Genomic DNA, 26,068 nt, shown 5'->3' with positions numbered 1-26,068 from the left:
CCTTCTTCCCCCTGAGCAGGGAGCCTGATGCGGGACTCGATCCCAGGACCCTGGGATCATGACCTGAGCCAAAGGCAGACATTTAATGACTGAGCCACCCAGGCGCCCCTGTAATCCATATTTTAATTTGATATACACATATTCATATTCCTACATGTTAGTTTTGTGGATGTACTTAGAATCATGTTTCAGGGTCTAAGATAAATCTCTTTGAATTTTAATTTTAATTGTACTTTGGGACAAGTGGCATTTTTACATTATTCATTCTTCCCATTTAGATATGCAATGTTTATTGACTTATTTAAATTTGTTTTCCTTCTGTCTATTACTAAGGTTTTGGGGGGATATATGTGTGCACACACGCACCTGTGTATGTATGTATATGTGTGTGTACTTGCCATATAGATCTTATGTTTATTTTGACTGTTATATATTCTGTGGCTTTTGGGAATAAAGCTTTTACCCAATTTTCTTTTCTTTTTTTCCTTCCTTTTGTGTGTGCGCACACGTGTGTGTGTGTGTGTGTGTGTGTGTGTGTGTGTGTGTGTGTGTCTGATATACAGGGAGGTGACCAAAAAATATTTATCTCATTTCCAATCATTTTGCTGAACTTTCATATTGAGTCTGATGTCTTTTGTTCTATTTAAAATATTTATTCATGATTCATTTAAATATCTTTAAAAAATATTGTTAATTTGTATTGAAATTTGAGCACATGGTCTATAATACTACTACTTAGAATTTACTGATACTTTTTCCCTGGGCATCTAGGATAGAGATCAAATAAAAACATGGCATGGGTGCTAAAAAAAGGTATGTTCTCTCTGTGTTGGCTACAACATTTGAAACTTTCTGTATCTTATTTTACCTTATATATTTCATTAAGTCAGATATTACATTGAGGCTGACATACAGGAGATTCTTCATGAAGGGTCATAGCTAACATTTGCCTTCCTGGCTTTTATTCTAGCTGAGTTTGGTGTTGCTGATTGACCCTCATGACCTTCAGATTGGTACCAACATAAGTTGCTTCTCAGTGCTACCTTTTAGTCTTTTTACTTCTTGGAGAATTTCTTGTCTAATTTCTCTCTTATAGGATACTCCAAGCATTTAAACTTCAACATTCTTAAGATGAACAGATGACCCTACTTCCTACATTGCCAACCAAAATTGAGGTTATAGTAGTGATCTACCTTCCTTGTCCTAAGTCACCTACATTATTAGTCAATTTTATCTTATTTCTCCTGGTATTAGAGTTTTTCTGCTCAGTGTTTTTCTATCTGCTTGTCCCCTTACCTGTCTCCTTATGCCATCTCTAGTGTCTTGGTCACTAGATTCTTTTTTTAAACAGATTTATTTATCTAAGAGAAAGAGAGAGAGCACATGCATGCGAGCAGGGCTGCGGGCAGACAGAGTGAGAGAAACTCAAGCTGACTCCATACTGATCGCAGAGCCCAAGGCAGTGCTCAGTCTCACAACCCTGAGAGCACAACCTGAGTCAGAACCAAAAGTCAACGCTTAACTGACTGTGCCACCAAGCACCCCTCAGTCATTAGATATTTTTAATTCCTCCTGTATCTTCAACTTCTCTCTTTTTGTGAACGCTCACCCCATATAAACATGCTGTGTATTCCTATCTTAAGAAAATATATTCCCTGCCTTCATACTCACCCCCATCTAGCTACTGTCTGATTCTTTATTTTACTCCTCATTCAAAATACAGTTTCCTCATCTAACATTTGTATTGTAAGTCTCACTTTTTAGTTCCAGTAGGCTGTAAAGGAAAACAGTACAGACTTTGAAGACCATTAGAGCCAAGATAAAATCTCAGCTCAGGAATTTAGGATCTTTGGAAACCTTAACCTTTAGGCTCTGTGTCTTATCTGAAGGGGAGCACTGACTTCTTAAGGTTGTTTTGAGGACTAGTGTGAAGCTCATAGAAACTTAGTTCTGGCAAACAAGATATTCTCTAGATGGTAGTAAATACTACTGTTATTTTGACTACCCTTATCCTTTTTTTAAAGGTATATTTTCTGGTTTGTAATCATGTTTTTCAAGTAGTTGAGGTTGCAGAATAAGTGACCTCAGGAAAATACAGTGTTGGTATGTATAGAAAATTAAGACAGCTTATCCCAGTCTTGTTAAATGTGTTTGATTCTAACAAAATTCATTTTATTTTCTAGAAGACAGGACTTTTCTTGGTGGTCAAGAATTAGAATTATTTTGAGTACAATAGATCAAGTTTCTTAAAAGCCTAGCTCTTATTTTAGCACCACGTTTAGCATTAATCCTTTTCTGTTTTTCCGCCTATTGGAAAAGGGATGAAAAACAGCATGGTGTAGTCATAGAATGTGCAATGTGATTCAAGGGATTATAGTAAAGTTCTCTTACACAAAAGTTGCTTATCCACTGACCTATCATAAGAACTGGAATTTTTTTCCAGCTTTTTGATTGCCTATGCAGACTCCGTAACTCCGAGAGAATATAGAGGATTCAGAAATAAATCAAATATAGGCCCATTTTAGTAAAAGAAGAATGAGACATATAAATAAATAAGCAGAATCTTTGCATAAGTGGATTATGTACTGAATTGGAGGAGATTAGAGCTGTTGTATGAGGCAGTCACATGGAAGTTTATATTACTCAAAATTATGACAAAGTCCTGTGTTTGAAGGGAACGTATTTCATCTTCAGTGAAAAGTGATAGGGACCAGAGGTTTAGAAATTGTAATAAGAAAGAAGATGAATGGTTGACAAAATCAGATGATAAAGACTAAAAGGAGATGATTAATTTCTTGGTAAGAGTCCTCTTCTAAAAACTTTTTTCCCCCCAGTTTTATTGGGAAATAATTGGCATACATCATTGTATCAGTTTAAGGTGTACAACATGATGGTTTGGCTTATGTATAATGTGAAACGATTACTATGTTGGGCTTATTTTATTTGTTGTATTTATTTTAGAGAGGGAGTGCGCACACCTGAGTGTGCACTGAGCTGAGTGTGTGGTTGGGAAGGGCAGAGACAGAGGGGAGAGAGGATCTTAAGCAGACTCTGTGCTTAGTGCAGAACCAATGGGGGGCTGGATCCCATGACCCTGAGATCATGACCTAATTGAAACCAAGAGTCAGCTGCTTAACAGAATGCGCCACTCAGTCCCCCCTACCATGGGAGGTTTAGTTAGCATCCATTTTATAGATACAATACAAAGAAAAGGACAGAAAATTTCTCTTGTGATGAGAACTCTTAGGATTGACTCTCTCAACAGTATTCCTGTATGTCATACAGCAGTGGTAATGGCAGTCACCATTTGTACATCACATCCCCAGTACGTACTTATATTTATAACTTGACCACCTTCTTCCATTTATCCTTCCCCCACCACCTGCCTCTGGTAACCACAAATATGATCTCCTTTTTAGAGTTTGGTGGGGTTTTTTACTTTTTGTTTTTAATTCCGTATAGAAATGAGATCATAGAGTATTTGTCTTTCTCTGTCTGACATTTCATTTTGCGTAATGTTTTCAACATCTATCCGTGTCATTCCAAATGGTAGGATTTCTTCTTTTTTATGGATGAACAGTATTCCATTGTATAATTTCTTCAGATTTAGTGGAAAAGGCAGAAGAGAACTTTAACAAAATAGTATAATGGGAGTTTTCATGGTGATGCTTTTAGAGCACACACACAACTTTCTTTAATCAAAAATACTTTAAAAAACCTTTTTATTAAGAGAAAATTTAATAAATATACAAAAGTAAACAAAAGAGAAAAATAGATACCCCTGACTTATCACTCAGTTCAGTAGTTATCAACTCATGGCTAATGTTTTATATCTATCTCCCCCCTTCTTTTAGAATATTTTGAAGTAAATCACTTTTTTAAATTGCTTTTTTTTAAAGATTTTGTTTATTTAAGATAAAGAGTGAGTAAGAGAGAGAGAGAGAAAGAGAGAGCATGAGTTGAGGGAGGACAGAGAGAGCGGGAGCAGCAGACTCTCCATTGAGCAGGGAGCCTGATATGGGGCTCGATCCCAGGACCCTGGCATCATGACCTGAACTGAAGGCAGATGCTTAAGTGACTGATCCACCCACATGCCCCTATACCCTTTTTTAGATCATCACTTTTTTTTTTTAGATTATTTTGAAGTAAATATCAGACATCATATGACTTTATCTATAGATACCAATATCTAAAATGTAGGTTTTGGATAGATAGCCTGTTTGTTTGTTTGTTTGTTTGTTTTTGAGCTTCTTGCCATGTTTTGGTATCAAGGTTTTCCTGAGCTTATAAGACAAGTTGAGAAGTGTTCTTTCTTTTATGGCCCTTGAAAGAGTGTGTATAGGGGTGCCTGGGTGGCTCAGTGGGTTAAAGCCTCTGCCTTTGGCTCGGGTCGTGATCCCAGGGTCCTGGGATCCCAGAGCCCACATCAGGCTCTCTGTTGGGTAGGGAGCCTGCTTCCCCGTCTCTCTCTCTGCCTGCCTCTCTGCCTACTTGTGATCTCTGTCTGTCAAATAAATAAATAAAATCTTTAAAAAAAAAAAAGAGTGTGTACATAATTGGCATATTTTCTAACTTAGAAGTTTGAAAGAATTCACCAGTGAAGTCACTGACTTAGTGTTTTGTTGTTGCCGTTGTTGTTGTTGCTGTTGTTAGGTTTTAACTAACAAATTGTGTGTATCTCTACATATATATATATATATGTGTGTGTGTGTGTGTGTGTGTGTGTACACATACATATACACATATGCATGTGTGCATATATAAAAAACCATTTCATTTTTCTATATAGAAGTTTTAAGTTTTCTTTTGATAGAAACTTGTTTGTTTTTTTTTTAATAAGGAAGATCATTTTGAAGTAAACGTCAAGATTGGATCAGATATGGGTATCTAAAATAAAGGAACAACTTTACCTCACACCAAAAAATACCAGTTTCTTACCATCATCAAATATCCACTCAGTTAACATTTCGCCAATTGTATTATAATTGTTCAGTCATTTTTGTTTGAATTATGATTCAGATCAGGTACCTTCAATACATTCAGTAGCATGGGTGTATTCATAATGTCTTATTAGAATTTTTGAATATCTCTATCTCTTTTAATTCCTGATATTAGTAATTTGTGTCTTCTCTCTTTTCTCTTGACCAGTGCTACTATGTATTCATCAGCTAATGAATTGAATCTTTTATTATTTTGATCCTTTTCTTGGACGATTTCTCTCTTTTCTAGCGCAGCCAAGCCAGAAGGGTTTTTTTTGTTTATTTTGTTTTGTTTTACTTTATATATTATATATTATGTCTTTGTAGTTATTTTTTATATATTATGCCTTTATTTGTATTTTTGTTTTCTATCTTTATATGTCCTTGTATTTTATGTGTGTGTCTTGCAAGCAGATTTGAAAATAGTTTTCTTTCTTTAAAAATACAATCTGAAAAAAATTTTAAATAAAAATAAAAATTCAATCTGTCTTTTAATTGGCTGATTTAGACTTTTTCTTACAATGTGTGATATAATTATAGAAACTGGAAACGGGCCATTAGTTATCAGGGGTTAGGGATGGGTTTGGGGAGGAAGGTGGGTGTGATTACAGATGTGATGCAGCCCTTCTGTATCTTGACTGTGGTGGTGAACACAAACCTACAGACCCAACAGAAGTATATAGACCTAAATATAGACACACACTCACACAGAAATGAATACAAATAAAACTGGAGATATCTAAAAAAAATAGTGGATTGTATCAGTGTCACTGTGGTTGTGATATATTTTACTATAGTAGTCCCCCCTTATGTTGGGTTTTGCTTTCCATAGTTTCTGTTACCTACAGTCCAGTAGCACATGATCCTCCATCTGACCTGTTATTGTCAGAAGGTCAATAGTAACCTAACACTATCATTCACCTCACTTCAGTAATACCCTAACAATCATTCACCTCACTTCATCTTATCATAGTTATTTTATCATCTCACATCATCACAAGAAGAATGGTGAATACAGTACAATAAGATATTTTGAGAGAGGGAGAAAGATCACTTTCACATAATTATAGTATTTGTTATAATTTTTCTATTTTATTATTACTTATTGTTAATCTCTTACTATACCTAATTTATAAATTAAACTTTATTAAAGGTATGTATATACAGGAAAAAACATAGTAAATATAGGGATCAGGGCTGTCCATGATTACAGGCACCCACTGGGGATCTTGGAATATATCCCCCACAAATAAGAGGGGACCATCGTGTATTTTTGCATTGGGGGAGAATGGGTAAAAAGTATATGTAGTATTATTTCTGTCTTGCTTCTTACTGCATGTGAATCTTCATCTCAAAATAAAAAGTTTACGTAAAAAATGTATTTACTGATATATTTTGGTTTAAATCTACCATAATATTTACTTTTTATTTGTTCTGATTATTGATTTTTATTGTTCTTCTTTTTTTCTTCTATTTTCTGCTCTTTTATTTCTACTCTTTCATTAATTTGGAAGTACATGTTCTTTACTATTTTGTTTTTTTCAGTGGTTACCGTAGAGATTGCAGAATGCATGCTTCACTTATCAAACCCTAATATATATATTTTTATATTTACCTTTTCTAGGAGTGGAGAAGCTTAAAGCTCCTTGACTTTATTTATGTCCCTTCTAGATTTTATGTGTTTTTTCTGTCCTGCATTTTAGATTAGTATGCAGTTAAACTACACAAAATATTATTGTTATTGTTATATCAGCATCATCTTTTCACTTTACCACTGTATTTTACCTTTTTGGTTGTTCTTTATTTCCTTTGTTTTTGAGCTTCTTTCTCAGTTTAATGCTTTTTTTCTGAAGAAAATTCTTTCACAGTTCCTTTCTCGGTGGTCTTTTGGTGATGGGTTATCTTTTTTTTTTTTTTTTTGAAATGTCTTTATTTTTTCTTAATTTTTGAAGGGTCGTTTTGCTGAACTTGGAATTATTGCCTCCTAGCTCTTAGAACATACTGATTTCATTCCCTAAGTTTTTGTTGAAAAATCGTCTGTCAATTTTATTGTTATTTTGTTAAAGGTATTCTGTCATTGTCCACTGGCTACTTTTAATATCTTCTCTTATGTCTTTTTTTCCTGTAGTTATACTTTGATGTGCCCAACTCTGCATATATTTGTTTATGTATGTGTATGTATATTTTAAAATATGTTCCACTCAGTGTTTGTATCTTGATATCTTTCTTAAAATAAGTTCTCCGGCATTAACCTTTCAAATATTGCTTTTGTCCCTTTCTCTTCTTTCCTTTTACAAATCCAGTTACACATTGTCAGACCTCTTACTGTATCCATTTTCCCCCTTTTTTTATGTTCTCTATCCTTTTCGATTTCTGTGTTTTACTCAAGGTACTTGTGTCTTCTAATTCTGTTGAGCTCTCCAGGGTCATTTATAATCTGATAAATATACCTGTTATGGGTTTTTTTGTTCTTTTTGTATTTTTCAGTTTAAAAATGTCCCCGTGGTTCTTTATAATAGTTTCTAGTTCTCAACTAACATTCTCAACCTTGCATTTTATTTTATTAAACGCATTAAGCATATTTTAAGACCCAGTCTGATAGCTAATTTTTCTGGATCTCTTGTTGACCTGTTTTTGTTGTCTGTTACTTTTCTTGTTTTTCTATCCCAATTTTCATTTTTCCTGTATACTTGGTCAGTTTTCATTGATTGTCAGACTTCGAATGTAAACATTTTTGCAATAATTTAAAAGCTTAGATGATAGTATTTTCTTTTAGAAAAGATTTATGATTGGGATTTGGCAGATATCTAGGGGGCATTAACAATTCTGGACCACCTTTATTTGGACAGGATTTGGGATAATTCAAATTTAGCCCTTAGTTCCTAGTTGGCTGTCCTGGTTCATTTGGGTTGCTATAGTAAAATACCATAGACTAGGTGCCTTATAAACTATAAAAGTTTTTTTCTTACAGTTCTGGAGGCTGGGAAGTCTCAGATCAAGGTGACTGGTGTTTGGTGAGAGTTCCCTCTCTGTTTGTAGATAGCCGTCTTCTCTCTGTATCCTCATGTGACAGAATGAGAAAGGAAGCTCTCTGGGGTTTCTTTTTAAAATCTCATTATAAGGATTTGCCCTACCTCTCAAAGGCCCCAACTCCAAAAGCACATTGAGGACTAGGATTTCAGTATATTAATTTTGGGGAGAATATAAGCATTCAGTATATAGTGTTGGCTATCTATTTTTGGTTTACTCTTTACCCTTGTAGTTTATCTTTTCAAGATTTAACAGCCTAGCCAGTTTGTTAGGCCATCATCTCTTACCAGCATACCTCCCCTCCTGCCTCTTTCCAAGGGCATGAAGGGCATGATACTCCAATTTTTCATCCTTTACTTCATGAATTTATCAAAAGCTATGTTCAGCTTCTCAGTCTCTAAGCTACCTCTATTGGGACTGTCAGATATCTAAAAAGAAAAGCAGCCTCAAATGCCTCAAATTATTTCTGTTTCCTTCTTCTATTGAGTTTCAGACATTGTGTTTTTACTACCTTTTTATGTCTCTCGTGCTTTCATTGTTTACCTTTTTAAGTTGATTTTTGCAAAAGAGTTATTTTTCAAACACCTGATCTCTCAGATTACCCTGCTATGTTCTGCTTAAAGCTTTTTAACTTTTAGTATAGTCTTTCATAGCACTACCTGTAGTGCCTTCATTGTACATGTGGCTTGTAGTTATAATTTATTTGTGTGTTTATTTCCTTTAATGTTTATATTTTCAATGCAATGTAAAGTTCTTGAGGAAAAGAGCCATATCAGGTTTTTTATTTTTTTTACTTATTCCAAATTATAACCTATAGAAACTATTTAATATTTCTTCATAAATAGGACACACTGGTATTGGGTCAAACGATTGAGACTTTCCTTGGATGATAATGGCAGAATTTAAAGAAAGAAAGAGATGATGCCTTTTTCATGGGTCCTGGAAGGGGAGACGAGACACAGTTCATCTTCATCTTTTATTCTTATTTTTATAAATGTATTATAAAATACTTCAGGTGTATTAAAAATACAAGGAGGTATATAATATATCCTGTTGTCCTCACAGCACTGCTTAAGAAATAAGACATAATTTATATTCATAAAGATATATAGAGAGCCCAGAAATAGACCCCCTCCAAAATATAATCAACTGACTTTGATAAAAGAGCAAAGGCAATACAGAGGAACAAAGATAGTTGTTGTTGCTACAACACTTAGGCATCCAAATGAGATAAAAGGAATCCAGATACAGACAATATACCCTTAACAAAAATTAACTCAAAATGGATCATAGACCTAATTGTAAATGCAAAACCATAAAACTGTTAGAAGATAACATAGGAAGAAACCTAGATGACCTTGAGTACAACAATGCCCTTTTAGGGGCAACTCCAAAGATAACATCCATGAAAGAAATAATCGATATGCTGGATTTCATTTAAATTAAAAATATCTACTCAGAGAAAGACAATATGAAGAGAATTAAAAGATAAACCACAAATTAGGAGAAAATAGTTATAAAATGTTGATAAAGGACATTTATTCAAAATATACAAAGAACTTGTAAAACTCAATAATAAAATAACAAGCAACATTATTTTTAAAAATGGGCAAAGACCTTAAAAGGTACTTCATCAAAGAAGAAGATGGCAAATAAGCATATGAAAAGATGCTCCATACCATATGTCTCTGGGGAAATCCAAATTAAAACGAGATAACACCACATTACTAAAATGGTCAAAATCCAAAATACTGACAGCACCAAATGTTGATGAGGATATTGAACAACAAGAATTATTCTTTTATATTCTTATATATTGTGGGTAGGAATTCATAATGGAACAGCAATTTGGAGACTCTCTGGTGACTTATTACAAAACTAAACATATTCTTAACATTTAAACCAGCAACTACCCTCTTGGTATTTACCCAAAGGAGTTAAAAACTTACGTCCACATAAAAAACTGCTGTTTAGAGCAGCAGTTTTAACTACCAAAACTTGGAAGCAACCAAGATGCCCATAGAAGGTGAATGGATTAATAAAATGTGGTACATCCAGACAATGAGTATTATTCAGCACTTATAAGAAATGAACTATCAAGCCATGAACAACATGAAGGACACTTAAATGCATGTTATTGAGTGAAAGAAGCCAATGTGAAAAACCTGAATACTGTGTGATTATAATATGACATTCCAGAAAAGGCAAAGCTATGGGAACAGTAAGAATATCAGTGGCTGCTTGTGGGAGCAAATTGGAGTGGAGGAGAGAGATGACCAGGCAAAGCATAGAGGAAAGTCAGGAAAGTGAAAATACTATGAATGATACTGTAATGGTGGAATATGTCATTATGCATTTATTTGTCTAAATCCAGAGAGTGAGCCCCAGGGTAAGCCATGGACTTTGGGTGACTATGATGTGCCTATGGTGGCTTATCCTTATTAAAAAAAAATGTGCCATTCCTGTGAGTGCTGTTGATGGTGGGGAGGGTCTGCCTTTGTGGGGACAGGGATATGTGGGAAATCTCTGTATTTTCCTCTCAATTTTGTTGTAAACCTGAAACTGCTCTAAAAAGATAGTATTAAAAGAAAAAAAATCAGAAAAAAAGCCCAGAGAGATCAAAGGGATAATCTCTACTATTGATTAATAAAGCCCTAAGAGACAAAGCAACCAAAAAATATACATAGTATACTAAGATATAAACATACATAAACATAAACATGTGCTAAGATATATACATAAATAAATAAATATATATATAAACATATAAACATATATAAGCATATATAAACAGCACTTATTTTGACTTTTAGATACTCTCATGATAAAGTAACTTATTTTTGTTTATTGTTAAATTGTTTAAGGAAATTTTTCTTTAAACTTTCAGATGATACAGCATTGTTTGAGTTGATTCAACTAGTTCCACCAGGTACTGTATTATATTTTGATAAGGTAATTGATATACAAACCCATGTCAAAGAATGCTTTTAAAAAATACATATTTTTCCCTTCTTCCCAAATTAAGAACAATGTTGAGTTTCTCGTATCGGTCCACTGTGCACAAATACATAAATACATAAAGATTGACATAAATTGTGTTGGGCTATATTGTTTTAAGTTGAATAAATAATAATAAAGAGAAGTGGAAAATTGTATGCTATTCTCCTAGCATATTTTGTGCCATTCATAAAAACTGACTTTGCGTTTTTGTGATTTTCCTTAAACTATATTTTTTTGCTTATAAAGTAATTATCTTTGTTTTTGTGTGTTGAGTGTTACTGGGAATGGGGGGAGGAATGGGGGGGAGGTGGAATAAAACCTTAACTATTTAGTAAATATTACAAATTTCCAGGGTAGGTAAAATTAAAATTGAGATATGGAGGATAGCTTGATTTCTGTTATTTACTTCTGTGATTTTTAGGAGAATTCTATCTTAAATAATTATTCTGTGTGAAAAATGGAGAGTTATGTGTTACTGAAATTTAATAACCTTAAAGATTTTGATTATTACATATATACCTAATTTGTATAACCACAGATTCTAGAAAATACCTTCATTTTTTTTCCAACATGTAACCTAGTGCCTTATAAGGGCAATTAAAAAAGAATGGAAGATAGAAAAAATTTATGGAGCTGATCATTACATTTTAGATTTGTAAATGTTATAACAACCTGATATGTTTACAAAGACTTTTTTCCTCTGGAACACATAGGTACTCACAAAATTCTATAAAAGGAGGAGGGAGAAGTAGTAATATGTACTACATTTCTGAGTAAGGAATCCATTTAACATAACTTTCTTTTAATTTTTATTTCATAGAAAAAAAAAAAGGCCCTGAAGCAGAAATTTCAGTAAGGCATCAGGCACTATAAATACTGTACTTGATGATTTTATTTCTAAATAGAATATTTTGTTATAATTTGAATCATAGGGTATCTTTCTTGTAGTGGGTGAAACACTGTCTACATATGATGAAAATACACGAGATTTCATGTTCCCGGGTCCAAACCAAATTTCTGGACACCATGATTCAAACCGCCAGGTTACCATGAGGAGGATTTCTGGCCTTCGAGTAAGTGCTTACAATTTTCTGAATCAATCTGTGATGTGGGATCATTGTCAAAAACCACCACATATGCTTTAATACCTGAAATGTGAAGAACTAATTCAGAGTTTAACTTGGTTCAAAACATAATTTTTTAATGAAATTATGATGTTATTTTAAACATACTGAAATCTGAACAAAACCCATGCATCTTTCATCCAGAATTAACAAGCATTAATTTGCCTTATATCCTTAAGATTTTTCTCCTCTTTTTCTGCCTCCCACCTCCCTACTTTCCATGTCTGTCTCTTCTTTCTTCTTTATTGTTCTCGCAAAAGAAAGACCAATAAACATTTGAAAAGATGCTCAATTTCATTAGCATATAGGGAAATACAAACTAAAACAACCTGATGATTTCATTCTTATAGCCATAGGGTTGGTAAAATTTAATAAAATCTGACAAGATTAGAAGTGTGAAAAACTCTTACATGCTGCTATGCCATGTAAGTTGGAACCACCACAATTCAGAATTATCTAGTAAAGGCAAAGATTCTCATAGCCTCTTGCCTTATAGGTATGTAACATGAAAATGTATTCTCTCTGGTATACTAAGAGCCTTTCTAGGGATGTTCATTGATAGCATTGTTCATAATAGTGAAAAATCAAAATGATTTAAATGCTCATTAGTAAGAGTTTGGATAGATTAATTGTTGTATGTTCATGTCATGGAAATATACATTTATATGCCTAAAAGTGAAAGCAGCATTGTGACAGCCAACTCTACCATCCTTTCCCCCAACACCTTTCAACTTTCGTTGGGTGATTTAAAAATATATTTATCCCGGAAAATGTCTTCTGCTTAGAGAAACTGAGAGAAGACCCTGCTATTTCAAAGAAGAAGAATAGCAAAAGATGTCTAGGTTGAAATAATTTGGACAAACATTTTTTTACTACCTTTATAAAATGTTAAAGCTGTATGAGTAAGGAAAGTGGGGTGATCCATGAGCCAATATGGTGAATTAAATACTTTTCCCTTGGGTCTAGGTTTATGATATACTCTGTTCTGGGAAATAGGAATTTCAGCTTGCTAGAAGTGTTAAAGTTGACTAACTAGCAAATCTATGAAAATATACTTCCTTTGGGATATTATCAGTGTCTATTAGCCATCTTCTGTAGTATAAAAACCTTCAAAGAGTGTTTCAGCAAATGTATGGAAGCTTGCAATGAAAAAAATATGATTTTAAAATTATGGTGTTTTGAAAGTAATTTAAAATGCTGTATTATACAAATTGGCAATATAAACATCGAAGTATGGACCATTAATAAGTATCTTCTTCATTTTCTTTGGGTTACTTTTATATACATTCAGGTGTTGGATTACTAAGGCAAAAAATACACACACACACACATAAATATATAAATTAAGACTTCTGGTAATGGTGGTTTGAAGAGGTTGTAATTCCTCTCTCCATAAAAATACAGGTATAAAACTGGACAAAATTATCACAAAAAACAATTTCAGAACACCGGAAACTAACTGGCAATAACTACATTATACACCTGAAACTAATATTGCACTGTATGTTAACCAACTGGAACTATATTTAAAAAAAAAAAAAAGTGTTTATGCTTAAATAATGGCTAAAGCTTTGGATAAAAATGGCGGCCGCATGGATCTTCTTGCCTGGGACAGCTCCCATACCCTGTGAGGCCAATGAGAATTGTAGCTTCACCAATCCTGGGGTTGGGCAGAAAAATCAGAAGCTCTGCTACCAGAGAGGTCAGAATCAATTTTGAAGGGTGAGACTGTGATACTGTGATTTAAAGTAAGAAATATATATTTGGTCTTTATTCTTGTTCTGGTACAGAGCTCCCCAAATCCTCCGCATTTCCTAAGTGATGAGGAGCAGTAAAGGTGTTGTCTTTTGTTACGTTAATGAGGTGACTTTTGGAAAGCTTCTCCGTAACCTAAGGATGGGGGCTGGTTGCCAGGAGGAACAACCCAGGTATTAAAGGGTTAGGACTTTAAGACCCTTGAGGCTGGAGATTGCTTTAAAATACCAATGGCCAGTGATTTAATCAATCTTGCCTACGTAATAAAGCCTCCATAAAAAACCAAAGGGCCTGGGTTTAGAGAGCTCTTAGGTTGCTGGACGCATGGAGGCAGCTCCTGGGAAAGTGGTTTCCCTGGGGAAGGCATTGCTCCATGTCCCTTCCCACATACATTGCTCCATGAATCTCTTCCATCTGTCTGTTCATCTGTATCCTTTATCATATTCTTTTGTAGTAAATTGGTAAACAGTAAACAATTTCCTGAGTTGTGTGAGCCTCTTTAGCCAGTAAATTGAACTGGGGTGGCAGTCACGGGGACCTTCAAATTATACCCAATTTGTCAGGAACACAGGTAATAACCCAGACTTGTGATTGCATCTGAAGTAGGGTAGGCACAGTCTGGTGGGACTGATTCCTTAACCTCTGGGATCTAATGCTATTGCCAGGTAGCTGGTGTCAGAACTGAGTTAAATTATAGGACCCCTACCTGGTGTCACAGAGAATTGCTTGGTGCTATTGGAAAACCTACACATTGGAATTGGTGTCAGAATCGTAAGGACAGGCAGTGTGTCTTCACTGGATTTGGATGCAGGTGGTTGAAGAAACGCCATAGCTTTGATAGGCCAATGGCAGTTTCAACTAGAGGGAACAGCCAACTAGAGGGAGCAGCCCATCTGCCAAAAAGTTCACAGAATTAAGGGAGCAATAGAAAGGCTGAGATAAGCTCTCCACCCATTCCTGGCTGACTCTGAAACAATGTACATGCCACGAGACCATGAGTGCCCAGCAAAAAATGAAATTCAGTAGAAATTACAGACCTGACTATCTTTGAATGTATTCCCCAAGCCACATACAGATGATCAACGAAGAGTGGAACGTTTATAGGTAGATTGGATGACCACCAAGCCATGTAGACAACAGGTGAGATTCCTAGAAAGAATGGAAGAATCAAAAGATATGGCACATGTAAACTGAAGAGCCAAATGGCAGATAAAAGTCCAGTCATATCAATTATTCTATTTAAATGTATAAAACACTCCCATCAGTAGTTTATTGTCCTGGCAGATGACAGTGCACCCTTCCTCAGAATTCTTGTGACATCTGTCTGAGTCTTGAACCCATTGCTGTGGCAAGGGGTTCTTCTGGGATTAAATCTTGGCACTCTCGCAGACTACCTGACTAAACTTGAGCAAAGCACTATCATATGAAGATCTCATAGGGCTGCTGGGTACATTAATGAAACGTAAATGGTTATAGCAGTACCTGGCATAGAGAACACTCTGAAGTATGAGTGACATGCTGATGGCTGTGGAGATGATTACAGCGCTGATGTTAATCCCCCTTAAGGCTGTGGACTCCATACAAACAGCATCTGTGGCTTTCTCATCTTTGAACTTAACTCTTTAGCACAGTACTTTGCATGAAGTAGGTACTTAAATTCCACTTGATTGAATTGAATGAATGAATCACATCTTACAGACTTCATAGAGGAACTGACACTTGGGATGGAGTCTAATTAATTTTATGTGTCAACTTGGTTAGGTTATGGTACCAGTTGTTTGGCCAAATGCTAGTCTAGGTGTTACTGTGAAAGTATTGTGTATTTACAAGCAGTTGACTTTAAGTATAGGAGATTACTATTGACAATGTAGGTGGATCTCACCCAATTAGTTGAGGCCTAAAGAGCAAAAACTGAGGTTTCCTGAACAATAAGGAATTCTACCTCAAAACTGTTATGTAGAAATACTTCCTGAGGGGCACCTGGGTGGCTCAGTCGGTTGGGCATCAGCTTTTGGCTCAGGTCATGATCCCAGGGTCCTGGGATTGAGCCCTGTGTGGGGCTTCCTGCTCAGGAAGGAGTCTGCTTCTCCCTCTCCCTCTTCTTCTGTGCTTTCTCTCTCTGTCAAATAAATAATTAAAATCTCAAAAACAAAAAGAAAGAAGTGGCGGGGGGGTGGGAGGTTGGGGTACCAGGTGGTGGGTATTATAGAGGGCACGGATTGCATGGAGCACTAGGTGTGGTGAAAAAATAATGAATACTGCTTTTCTGAAAATAAATAAATTGAAAAATATAAAAAAAAGAAATTAAAAAAATTAAAAAAAAATACTTCCTGAGTTTATAGCCTACTAGCTTGCTTACAAATTTCACACTCAAGACTGCAATAACAACTTTTGTCTGATTTGCCAGCTTGTGGATTGCCCTATGGATTTTGGGCTTGCCACTCTCAAAATCACATGAACCAATTCCTTAAAATGAATCAATCTCTTCCCCCCATATATATACTATATACTAATATAGTATATTACATGTTAGTTATATATATGTTCTGTTTTCCTGGAGAACCCCGACTGATACATACTAGTTTTGAAAGCTCAGTGAAAATAATAGCTAAAACACTGAGTATTTGTTATGTGACCAGTGATATGTATGGGGAAGGGAAAAGTGATAAGTTGTAATCCAGGCTATGGTAGTTATAAAATATGTCCACACATGATTTGTTACTTCTCTCTTCCAAAGGCAGAGCTAGTTCTCCAAACTATACTTAGTAACTATAACAGATAAAACGTGGTGAAGTGACAGTATTAGACTGGAGACCAGGTCATTAAATGCACTGTGGCTTCCTCCTTGCTCTCACTCCTTTATCAGTCACTTTGGGCTAAGCCAACTGCCATGTGTGAAGACACTCAAACACCTCTATAGAGAGGACAGAAGCTGGAAAGGCTTTGCTAGAATGTCTGTGAAATCTTGAAAGGTCTTGAAGAAATTCAGATGTGTGTTTGCAGGAAAATAAGGTAAATGTTATTGGAAATTAGGGATAAAAGGGTTCCTTATTATGTAATGACAGAAAGTTTAGCCACACAATCACCTGCAGTAATGTGGGAAGGAAAGAAATATGAAATGGATGGTGTGTCTAAGACTTTGAGATAGAGAGTTAGAGGGTCTGCTTGGTTTTCTCTTGCTGCTTTATAGCAAAATATAAGAGGACAGAGATAAGCAAAAGGAAAGGCTGTTCAGCAAAAATGAGTTGGAACTTACTGTTCCTAAAGATTCCCAGCCTTTCCTGATGGCAAATAATGCTAAAACTAATGAATGACTTCCGAAGAAAAATCATCCCAGGCACTTTTGGGAAATTGTGGTCTGACAGTGAAACCAAAGGCATAACTATAAAACCCTTCATTAAAATCTCAGAAAGATCCAAGATGTTATCTCAGAAAATAATTTAATCAAATATTGATTTTTTTTCAAAGATGCTTAAGGGCAGTCTCAGCAGAAGCCAAGTGTAGAGAGGGTGTAGCTCATGTCTAATGGAATAAACTTTAGTAAGATTCATATGAGAACCAAAATTTTTTTTAAGAGCACTATATTGGTAGAAACACCACCAGCTTGGTCTGAAATCCAGAGAGATCTCACAAAACGAATAGGCCTTTGAACCCTCAAAATTCTGTTGACAGGACTCACACTCAGAACATTGTGCAGCTCCAAACATGGTCTACTTCTCCTTGAAAAGGAATAATAATGCAAAGATCAGGAGCAAGAGCCCAGAGGAGCCCAGAGGATAGTTATTTCTGGGCAGGAACAGGACCAAATTTCTAATCAAGGAACTTCTAACGTTCTCCTGGCTGTATTTTAGAATTTCTATGGGCCAGTGATTCCCATCTGACTCTTAATTTCTCCCTTTTGAACAAGAATATCTGGAGTAATTACCCTGCACTTGCCGCATGTGTGTGCTTTGGGTACATTTGGGGCAGATAATTTGTCTCTGTGGTTCATAAGTCTTCTAACTCTGAGGGAACTGTATTCTAGAAACTATCCTTAAAGAACCACATCAAAGGAAGCTGAATAAGGATTTGACTTAGATGCCAACATCCTGGATTTCAAGCTGAAGCTGTAAAAGGATGAGACATTTCTCCTTTTCTTTTCTTTTCTTTTTTCTTTTCTTTTCTTTTTCTTTTCTTTTCTTTTCTTTTCTTTTCTTTTCTTTTCTTTTCTTTTCTTTTCTTTTCTTTTCTTTCTTTTCTTTGTAGAGCATGAGTTTGGTTGACACATGAAAGGAGTATAAGTAACATGTGGTCAGAGGGTGAACCATGGTGGTTTTAAAATATGTCCACAAAATTTTTGGTACTCCTGTGCTAAAAAGGAAATCTAACTCCTTTGTCCTTGAGTCTGGCCTATACTTCAGGACTCTAATAAATAGGATGTGATAGATGTGACAGTGTTAGATTTAGGAGACTAGGTCATAAAAACAGTTATGGCTTCCTCCTTGCTTTGCTTTGGGAGAACTAGCTGCCATGGCATGAGGTCACTTGAGAGGTTTGTGGGATAGTGGAGCTGAGTCCTCTTGCTAAAAGCTAGAAAAGAACTGAGGCCTCCAGCCAAGAGCTATCTGAACAAGCCTTAGGAAGCAGATCTTCCTGCCCCAGGCAAACCTGCAGATGACAGCAACCAAAACAACATCTTGACTGTAATCTCATGAGAGATCTCAAGCCAGAACCACCCCATTCAGCCTCTGCCAGATTCCCGAACCATAGAAACTATCTGAGATAGTAAGTGTTTACTCTTATTTTAAACTGCTAAGTAATATCCTGTTAGGCAACAGGGTAACTAATAAGTGGGCATTATGGACTTCATTAGTAAAAGTTACATTTGCAGAATTACATTTAGTTAATTCTTAGGCAACATGTATTTACCTTTTCTATAATACCGTGGTTGAAACTCCCAAGTTAGTATGTTGGAGGCTGGGTCTGTAAAGGACAAATATCTGACTTCAGCTATGTTAGAATAAAGTAGCACTGGGCCTACACAGTATCTTTTAATGCTTTGGTGAATATACAGCTGGTATGCTTCCAAATATCTAGGCAGGTGCTTCGTGACTCTTCCTTTGAATTTTACCATTTGTCTCCACTTATTTTAAAACAGTGTTCAAGCTGATGTTTGAAAGGTTGTGAGAAACAGAAGCCAGGTTCATTCATGGATCTGAGTGTAACCTATACATTATGGAAAAAAAATGTTGGAGATATTGGTAGAGACTTCTTTCTCTTCTGTTTTCAGGAACTGCATATCTGGAAGCTGTAATTTTTTTTAACATGAGGAGACTATCCAAAGTGTTTCTTCAGTATATAGTTAAGTTTGTCTTAATTTGTAAAAGTAAAAAGAACTCAAATCCACTAAGTGTTCTTATATATTTATGACTTTGATATTTTATCATAGTTTAAAATCTTAGAATAATTTGACAGGGAAGTTCTTGACAATGAAAAAATATAGTAATTTTTACATAAAGGTAATATAATCACTTCTATGGGAATCATCAGCAATGAAATGGTTTCTTGCCAAAATTTAGCATCACTGTATTGTCTTTATCTTTAATAAGGTCAAACTAACAAATGAAGCAGCTAAATCTTGACAGGTATCTGTTACTTCAGGTCATAATTTTATCACTAATAATTCTATTTTTTAAAAAATTGAAATATGTAATACTACCCTTTTTCCCCTCAGGGAATTGCTCCAAAGCTGGAATTTTCTACAACCTCAGTGATTACTGAATGTCTGATAAGTTCAAGGAAGTGCCGCACTCAGGTTGAACTCATTTATTTAAAGTATTTAATTGTTTAACTTATTTGTTCATATTTATGGGCATTGGGCAAGAATTATTCTTGTATTTTGGCTGTAACTCTTTTCACTTTGGGGGGTTATTCTTCAGTTTAAGAAAAACAACTATCAGAGGCATTTAACAATTTGGTTGCATCTTACCTGGGAGAGGAGAGAATTTGGTATACATGATAGAAGGCGCCATGATGTTATTGCTATTATTTTGTAACTCCATGGGCCTTTTTTTTTTTTAACCAGCCTGCCAGAAAGGTGTTGAGATCAAAAAGTCCCATGGAGAACTAGATCTGAGGCTTCTATAAATCTTATAGAAGTTCAAGGAGGCTGCAGAAAGTTCAAAGGATACCTTTTAGCAAATGTGACCAGAGTTTCTCATGCAGGGATATTGGTGTTTAATGAGTATGGTTTCGTGAGTGTCTCTAATTCTTATATGACTCTTGCTCAATCTGATGGCCATACGGTGTAATCAGACCAAGGGAAGCTTGGACAGTCCAACCTAAGTACTTTCTCTGTTTGTATAAACTGCCTTTAGTAAACTGAGATATCTGGACCTAATATTTCATTCTTGTCTAACTTTTTCACTGAGTCACTAGGGTCATCTTACTGCCTTGTCCATAGGTTAGCTAGTAATGTCTAGGCTTCACTCATATGCAGTTGCATTATGATTAGGTAACAATGACTAGGCTGTGATGAAGAGCCACTAACATATAAAGCCCAGAGGACCCAAACAAGACAGGACTGGACCTATGATGGAAAGAGTGCAGTATTAATTTACTGCATTCTCAGTTTCAGAGTACATTTGTTAAGGACAGTAACAGTGATGTAAGCTAAGAAAGGTAAAGCGCGATTATATAAAATTATCAAGGGGATCATTCTTATTTTGTTTAGCAAGATACATAGTGTGCCTGTTTGGCTATAGTTAATTATCTTTGAAATGCAAACTGAAATGCAGCTATTAGAGATCTAAATAACTATGCTTACCAAATGCAAAGATGTTACTGACCTGTTTTGAGTTATGCACTGTGTATATTTGTAAATTGTTAACAGTATTTTACCTGAACTCAGATAAAAATTTTTTCTTCTCCTTGGGGTATGTCCTTCTAGTGAGTGGATAGAAAAGTCTTTTTTTTTTTTTTTTTTTTTTGGTATGAACTATGGCATATGCACAGAAAAGGACATGCCAAGTGTACAGCTTGGTTGAAAGTCTTTTGTAAATGTAAAATTGTGCCCTTATCAGTAGTCTCATTAGGCTTAGGAACTAACATTTTCCTCTGTAAACTTTTGGGAAGACTCATTTCTTTATTTAACTTGCTATTTCAGTATTTGTCATTTGTTCTTTACTGAACAGATGTAAGAAATTAGGATAGGTCTTAGAATCAGACAGTGTTTAAGCAAATATGCCTCAGAATCAGATGGATCTGGGTTCAATTTCCTCACAAGACTGCCGTAAAGATTAAATTAGAGAATAGGTGATGTGTCTGGCACATAACATATAATTAATGAATTTGATGGCTGTTACTAAGATTTCTTTTAAAATGATAATTAGGAGACAAGACAATAGTTAAAATACAAGATAGAAAACATTATCTGGTAGGCACAACAAAGTATACACTTGCACATTAAAATTTTAAATGCTAACAGCCAGAATTATTTGACCTTATTTAAGAATGTGATAAATCTGCTTTTTAAAAAGTGAGTATTAGTTACAATTAAAATTTTAGTGACTACAAAGCAGCATTTTCAGGTTCAAAAATAAGAATGAGACAAGCCATTTTGGTTTTTAGAAGAAGAATGAGTAAAAGAGGCTATAAAAATATTTAAGTTTACAAATACTTATAAACTTTATTCCTTTTGGCATATTATTTTCAACTGTCACCAGTTGAATGGATTGAAAAAATTATATTTTTGTGATTTTTCTGAAATTAAACTAGTTTTAGTTAAACTAGTTTTCTACTTACTTTTTTTACCTACTAAAGGTAGAATTTAGTATTAATTAGTTCAATATCAATAGTAGTTGTATTAATTTGTATGCTGCATCAGGTAGTTTTTGCTGTGTAAAAAGTGACACTAACTTAGTGGCTTAAAACAAACCATTTTTCACAGTTCTGTGGATTGGTTGGGTGATTCTTTTTGTCTGAACTGACGAGGCCAGGGCTGAATGATCTAGGATGGCTTCATTCATATCTGGTAGTTGGCTGAGTTTTTGGTCTGGGAGGGACATTACATTTCTCATAATTTGCTTGATTTTAGCTGGGATGGTGGCTACAAGACTTTCATCATCTAGTAGGCTAATTTTGGCTCATTCATATGGAAGCAGGGAGGTTTTCAAAAAAAGGAGTAAAAGACAATAGCACTTTTCAAGTCTCTCTTTGTATCCCAAGCTATTATCCTGTTGGCCAAAGGGAGCCATCTTGTTACCAGCATATAACAGCCACTATTTTAAGTTTTCCTGTGCAGTAACAGGATACATTAAGGATCTGGTTGAGTTAGACAGCATGTATCTGTACTACATATGCCACAGTTTAGAACTTCCTCTATAGTATTCAACATTCAAAAGTTGTAATGAAGGAAGAAGATGGGGTTAGTTATTTTAGGTTTTGTATAATCAGAGGCAGGTAAGGAGGAACTTCACAGCAGTGCTGAAGTGGGTGCTATTGGGTTTATCTGGGTCTGAAGGTAAGAGATACTAAAAATATATGAAGGTCTGGGGAAAAAGAGGTCAGCCGGTAGCAGATTCAGTGAGAATAAAAGGAGTAGAATGAGGAAAAGTAGTTTTGGTCAGCAAGGGATTTTCAAAGTTTCAAATGCAATGGATCTGTGTAATGATAAAATCTAAGATGAAGTGGAAAAAAGCAATGAAAGCTGAGAAATAGAAGTCCAAGTCCAAGGTCTTGGAAAGATTCACTGTTTGAACATTTATTACACCTCAGAAGTCCTTGTGTGTGCTAACGTTCCTGCTTCTGTGCCTCAGTGTGATGTCATAGAGATAGATGAAGTGTGATAAGGTAGGAAATTCTGAATTACTTGTTGAAGTCATTGAGCAAGGTGGGAGAAGGACCGGGAGCATATCAACAGCTGTAGAGGAGAGATGAGGGAAAAATCTGATGCTGCAGGTTTGTATGAAATTCAAGGACTTATTTTCCAGTTAGGAAAATATATATTTTTCCTGTTTATCTTCTTTTTAAAAATATGTGATCCTCTTCCCTTCTATATCACATTTCTGTTTTAATATTTACTTAGAATAGATACCCTTAATGAGTAGGGAAGGAGGGGTTGAGAAAATAGAGAAGGAGGTAGGAGTGATGGGTTTTTTTTAATGATTAAAGTTAAGAAGACAAAGTTTCTCACCTGTCCATTTTCTCTAATATTAGAAATATTGTAATTCTAGATAATGAATCAAGAGGTCTTATATTATTTACTTGTAATCCAAATTTTAAGGCACCCATAAGGCAGAGACTAAATAAAATGTTATCCTAATAACACACACAAAAAAATTTAGTAGGGTAACATTTACTTTTTAAAAATTTTTAGACTGCTAACCAGTTTTACTAGTAGAGTACTAGTCATTGAAGTTTAAATGTGTCTTTTACATGTTTTTACTTTTATAAAAATATGGAACCAGAATTAAGATGATATGACTATTGGTCATTGAATTGTAAAGTTTTATTTTGGAAGAGATAAATCCTAATCACCTTATATAATCCAAATATATATTTCATGAAAATATGTATAAAGCTGTTTTTCAGATGTTCACATTGTATATATGTTTTTAATCATAGCAGTATAAATGAAACTAACTTTAATAGTTGTCTCCGGAAAGATTTCATAAGCAACAAATTAGTCATGTCTGTTTGTAACATTACTAAGAGAGCCCTCTTGGGGCATCAGGTGGCTCAGTCAGTTAAGCCTCTGACTCTTGATTTCCTCTGGGATTATGATCTCAGGTGTGTGAGATTGAGCTCCATGCTCAGCATGAAGTCTTCTTAAGATTCCATCCATCTCCCACTTCCCTTCCCCAACATTCACACACACACTCCTAAAACAAACAAACAAACCAAAAAAAAAAAAAAACAAAAAAAACCTCTTAAATTATATAACTAATTACTTGGAAACTTAATTACAAATGATAAACCAATGTTTTTGTTAATTTTTTAGTACACTGAAAACTAATTTTTCTGACCTTGTTTCTTAGGTTTTTCAAGTGGTTAAATATTATGCTTTTATTTTCATAAGTACTTGTTAGACTTAAGAATACCATGGACTTTATTAACTACTAGAGTAACTTAGCATAGATAAGAAAGACTAATCTAGTTGGGTTTGATGTGCCTTAAATTAATTTTTGAAGTCTTTTTCTATGTGTAATTTATAGATATACAAATATCCCTACATATATCTTCTGCCCAAGTTAATTTTTATTTTTAATGTTTAGGATAAATTTATTTACCATACGGCTCCAGTTGAAAAATCACACGGCAGACTGCAGACCAGAACATCAAGATCACAAAAGAAAAAATCCAAGTCACCTGAGAGAAATAAATATTGCATAAATGCAAAAAACTACGAACAGCCTACCATTTCTTCAAAATCACACTCTCCATCTCCCTATACAAAAAGACGCATGTGTGAGCTATCTGAAGACACCAGGCGGCGGCTGGCCCATTTAAATCTGGGACCCTATGAATTCAAAAAAGAAACAGATAAACCTCCATTTGTGATTAGACATGTATGTGTTCTCTTAAACATTTCCATTTGAAACCGATCTAATCTGTTCTTTCACTAAAATGTTATTCTGAAACTTATTTCAAAATCTGGCTTCTATTCAAAATTTTCTTTCCTAAACTGTTAGCCTAGCAATCTAAAACGTAAAATTAACTTAGAGTAAAAGAACATTCTTTTGTCAGTCTTTAAACCCGACAGAGATCAAGTTCCATTATGAATACCATGTTAACTCCTATAAGTATTCATTTCCTTTCTTCTTCTACACTGGACAGTGTAATAACTCTACAAATTGAACTTAGATGTAATTGACATTAGTACTAAAATGGCAGAGTAGGGTTTTAAAAGAGGACCAGCTTTTCTTTATGAAAAGAAAGACTCCCCTTTTCTAGCCTTTTTAAAAAATTATAATGGAGAGTTAAGTTTTCTTTGATATTATGTCCCTTGGATAAACCTTATATAATGGATCTTTGAAGCAAATCATTATTTGATGAGGATGGGAAGGCCTTTGAAAGTGAAGAGAATAACTTAGGGTAGCATAGTTCTAATCTTCCCAAACAGAAGACTGCTTTTGATATGGTTTAAGCTTAGAGCTTGTGTTCATGTCATAGTCAAGTAAACTTCGGGTAATCTTAAGGGTCTGTAATATTTCAGAATGTTTAATAAGGGACCTCCTTAGAATTCTCATAGTTTCTTGAATTTTTGTAAAGAATTTTTATCCTAAAAGCATTTCTTTAACAAAAGCTTGTAATAACAATAATGAATGTTAAGATTTAAGTGCCTACAGAAGTAAAACAACTTTTAGGGTTATCTATAAAGTTATTTCTGACTTTAATGTCTAATTCATTTTTTCTAAATTCTAATATGTAAATGTAAATGTAAAGATGCTTCTTGGGTAGTCTAATGGGGTTTTGAAAATATATCATCAGAAAGTTCAGATTTTTTGTGTGTGATATATTTTTCTTAATTTTAGATGTACTTATATTAAACAACATTTCACTCCATTTTTACATTTGACTATAAATCCTTTATGCTTTTAACCTTAGTAACATAATTTTCATTGTAAAAAGAAAACTTATAGTGGGTACTTTTAAATGATAATATTCTATTGAGATTATTGTGATTATGTTTGTCCTTTTTCTATAGAATTGGTTTATAGGTGCTGACCACATTTTTTTGTTGTTGTTTGGATGTATCCAGATAAGATTTGCTTGTTTCATGGCAGTTTCAGAAAAGCTTTCATTTTATGACTGCTCATAGTTGTAAATTAAGTTGAAAAGAAAGGATATATTAAATTCAAATCTGAAGGAATAGTAGCATTTTAATTAAAATGCTTAGTGCAAAATAACCAGTAATAGTGGGAGTTAGCCCAAAAAAATTGTTGAGGGAAATAATTGCTCTTCCAATGCTCATTAAATTACTGTTTTTCACACCAGTGTTCAAAGTGGAATAATTCTAATATTGCTGAGTGTAGGCTTTAATGTTTTCGTTGAAGAGATTTCCTTCACAGCTTTCCAATGAACAGAAAAAAAAAAAATGCATGCTTCTAAGACTACAGTTAGAAAATTGCTTCCACTGGGGTGCTTGGGTGGCTCAGTCTGACTCTTGATTTCGGCTCAGGTAGTGATCTCAGGTTCATG

General features: G+C 34.7%; 1 protein-coding gene and 1 long non-coding RNA gene across 6 annotated transcripts in view; one reads left to right on the top strand and one right to left on the bottom strand.

Annotated features, from left to right (window-relative positions):
- Positions 1 to 26,068, bottom strand: part of LOC309843112 — a 1,054,942-nt gene that overhangs the window by 779,123 nt on the left and 249,751 nt on the right. The window lies entirely within an intron of this gene.
- Positions 1 to 26,068, top strand: part of SPATA6 (spermatogenesis associated 6) — a 150,539-nt gene that overhangs the window by 45,401 nt on the left and 79,070 nt on the right. For 2 of the 3 annotated variants that reach the window (XM_082686348.1, XM_082686349.1), the window contains exons 4-7: positions 10,897 to 10,938; positions 11,958 to 12,082; positions 19,602 to 19,682; positions 24,142 to 24,435. In XM_082686348.1, coding sequence (XP_082542474.1) covers positions 10,897 to 10,938; positions 11,958 to 12,082; positions 19,602 to 19,682; positions 24,142 to 24,435 — 542 coding nt within the window. Of the gene's footprint in view, positions 1 to 10,896; positions 10,939 to 11,957; positions 12,083 to 19,601; positions 19,683 to 22,740; positions 22,826 to 24,141; positions 24,436 to 26,068 lie in introns of those variants that run through there. The other variant, XM_082686350.1, reaches the window with a different exon arrangement.

The sequence above is a fragment of the Mustela nivalis genome (genome assembly GCF_964662115.1).
Source record: "Mustela nivalis genome assembly, chromosome: 10".
NCBI lineage: Eukaryota > Metazoa > Chordata > Mammalia > Carnivora > Mustelidae > Mustela > Mustela nivalis.
The sequence above is the reverse complement of the archived record's forward strand: the minus strand, read 5'-3'. Positions and strand labels throughout refer to the sequence as shown.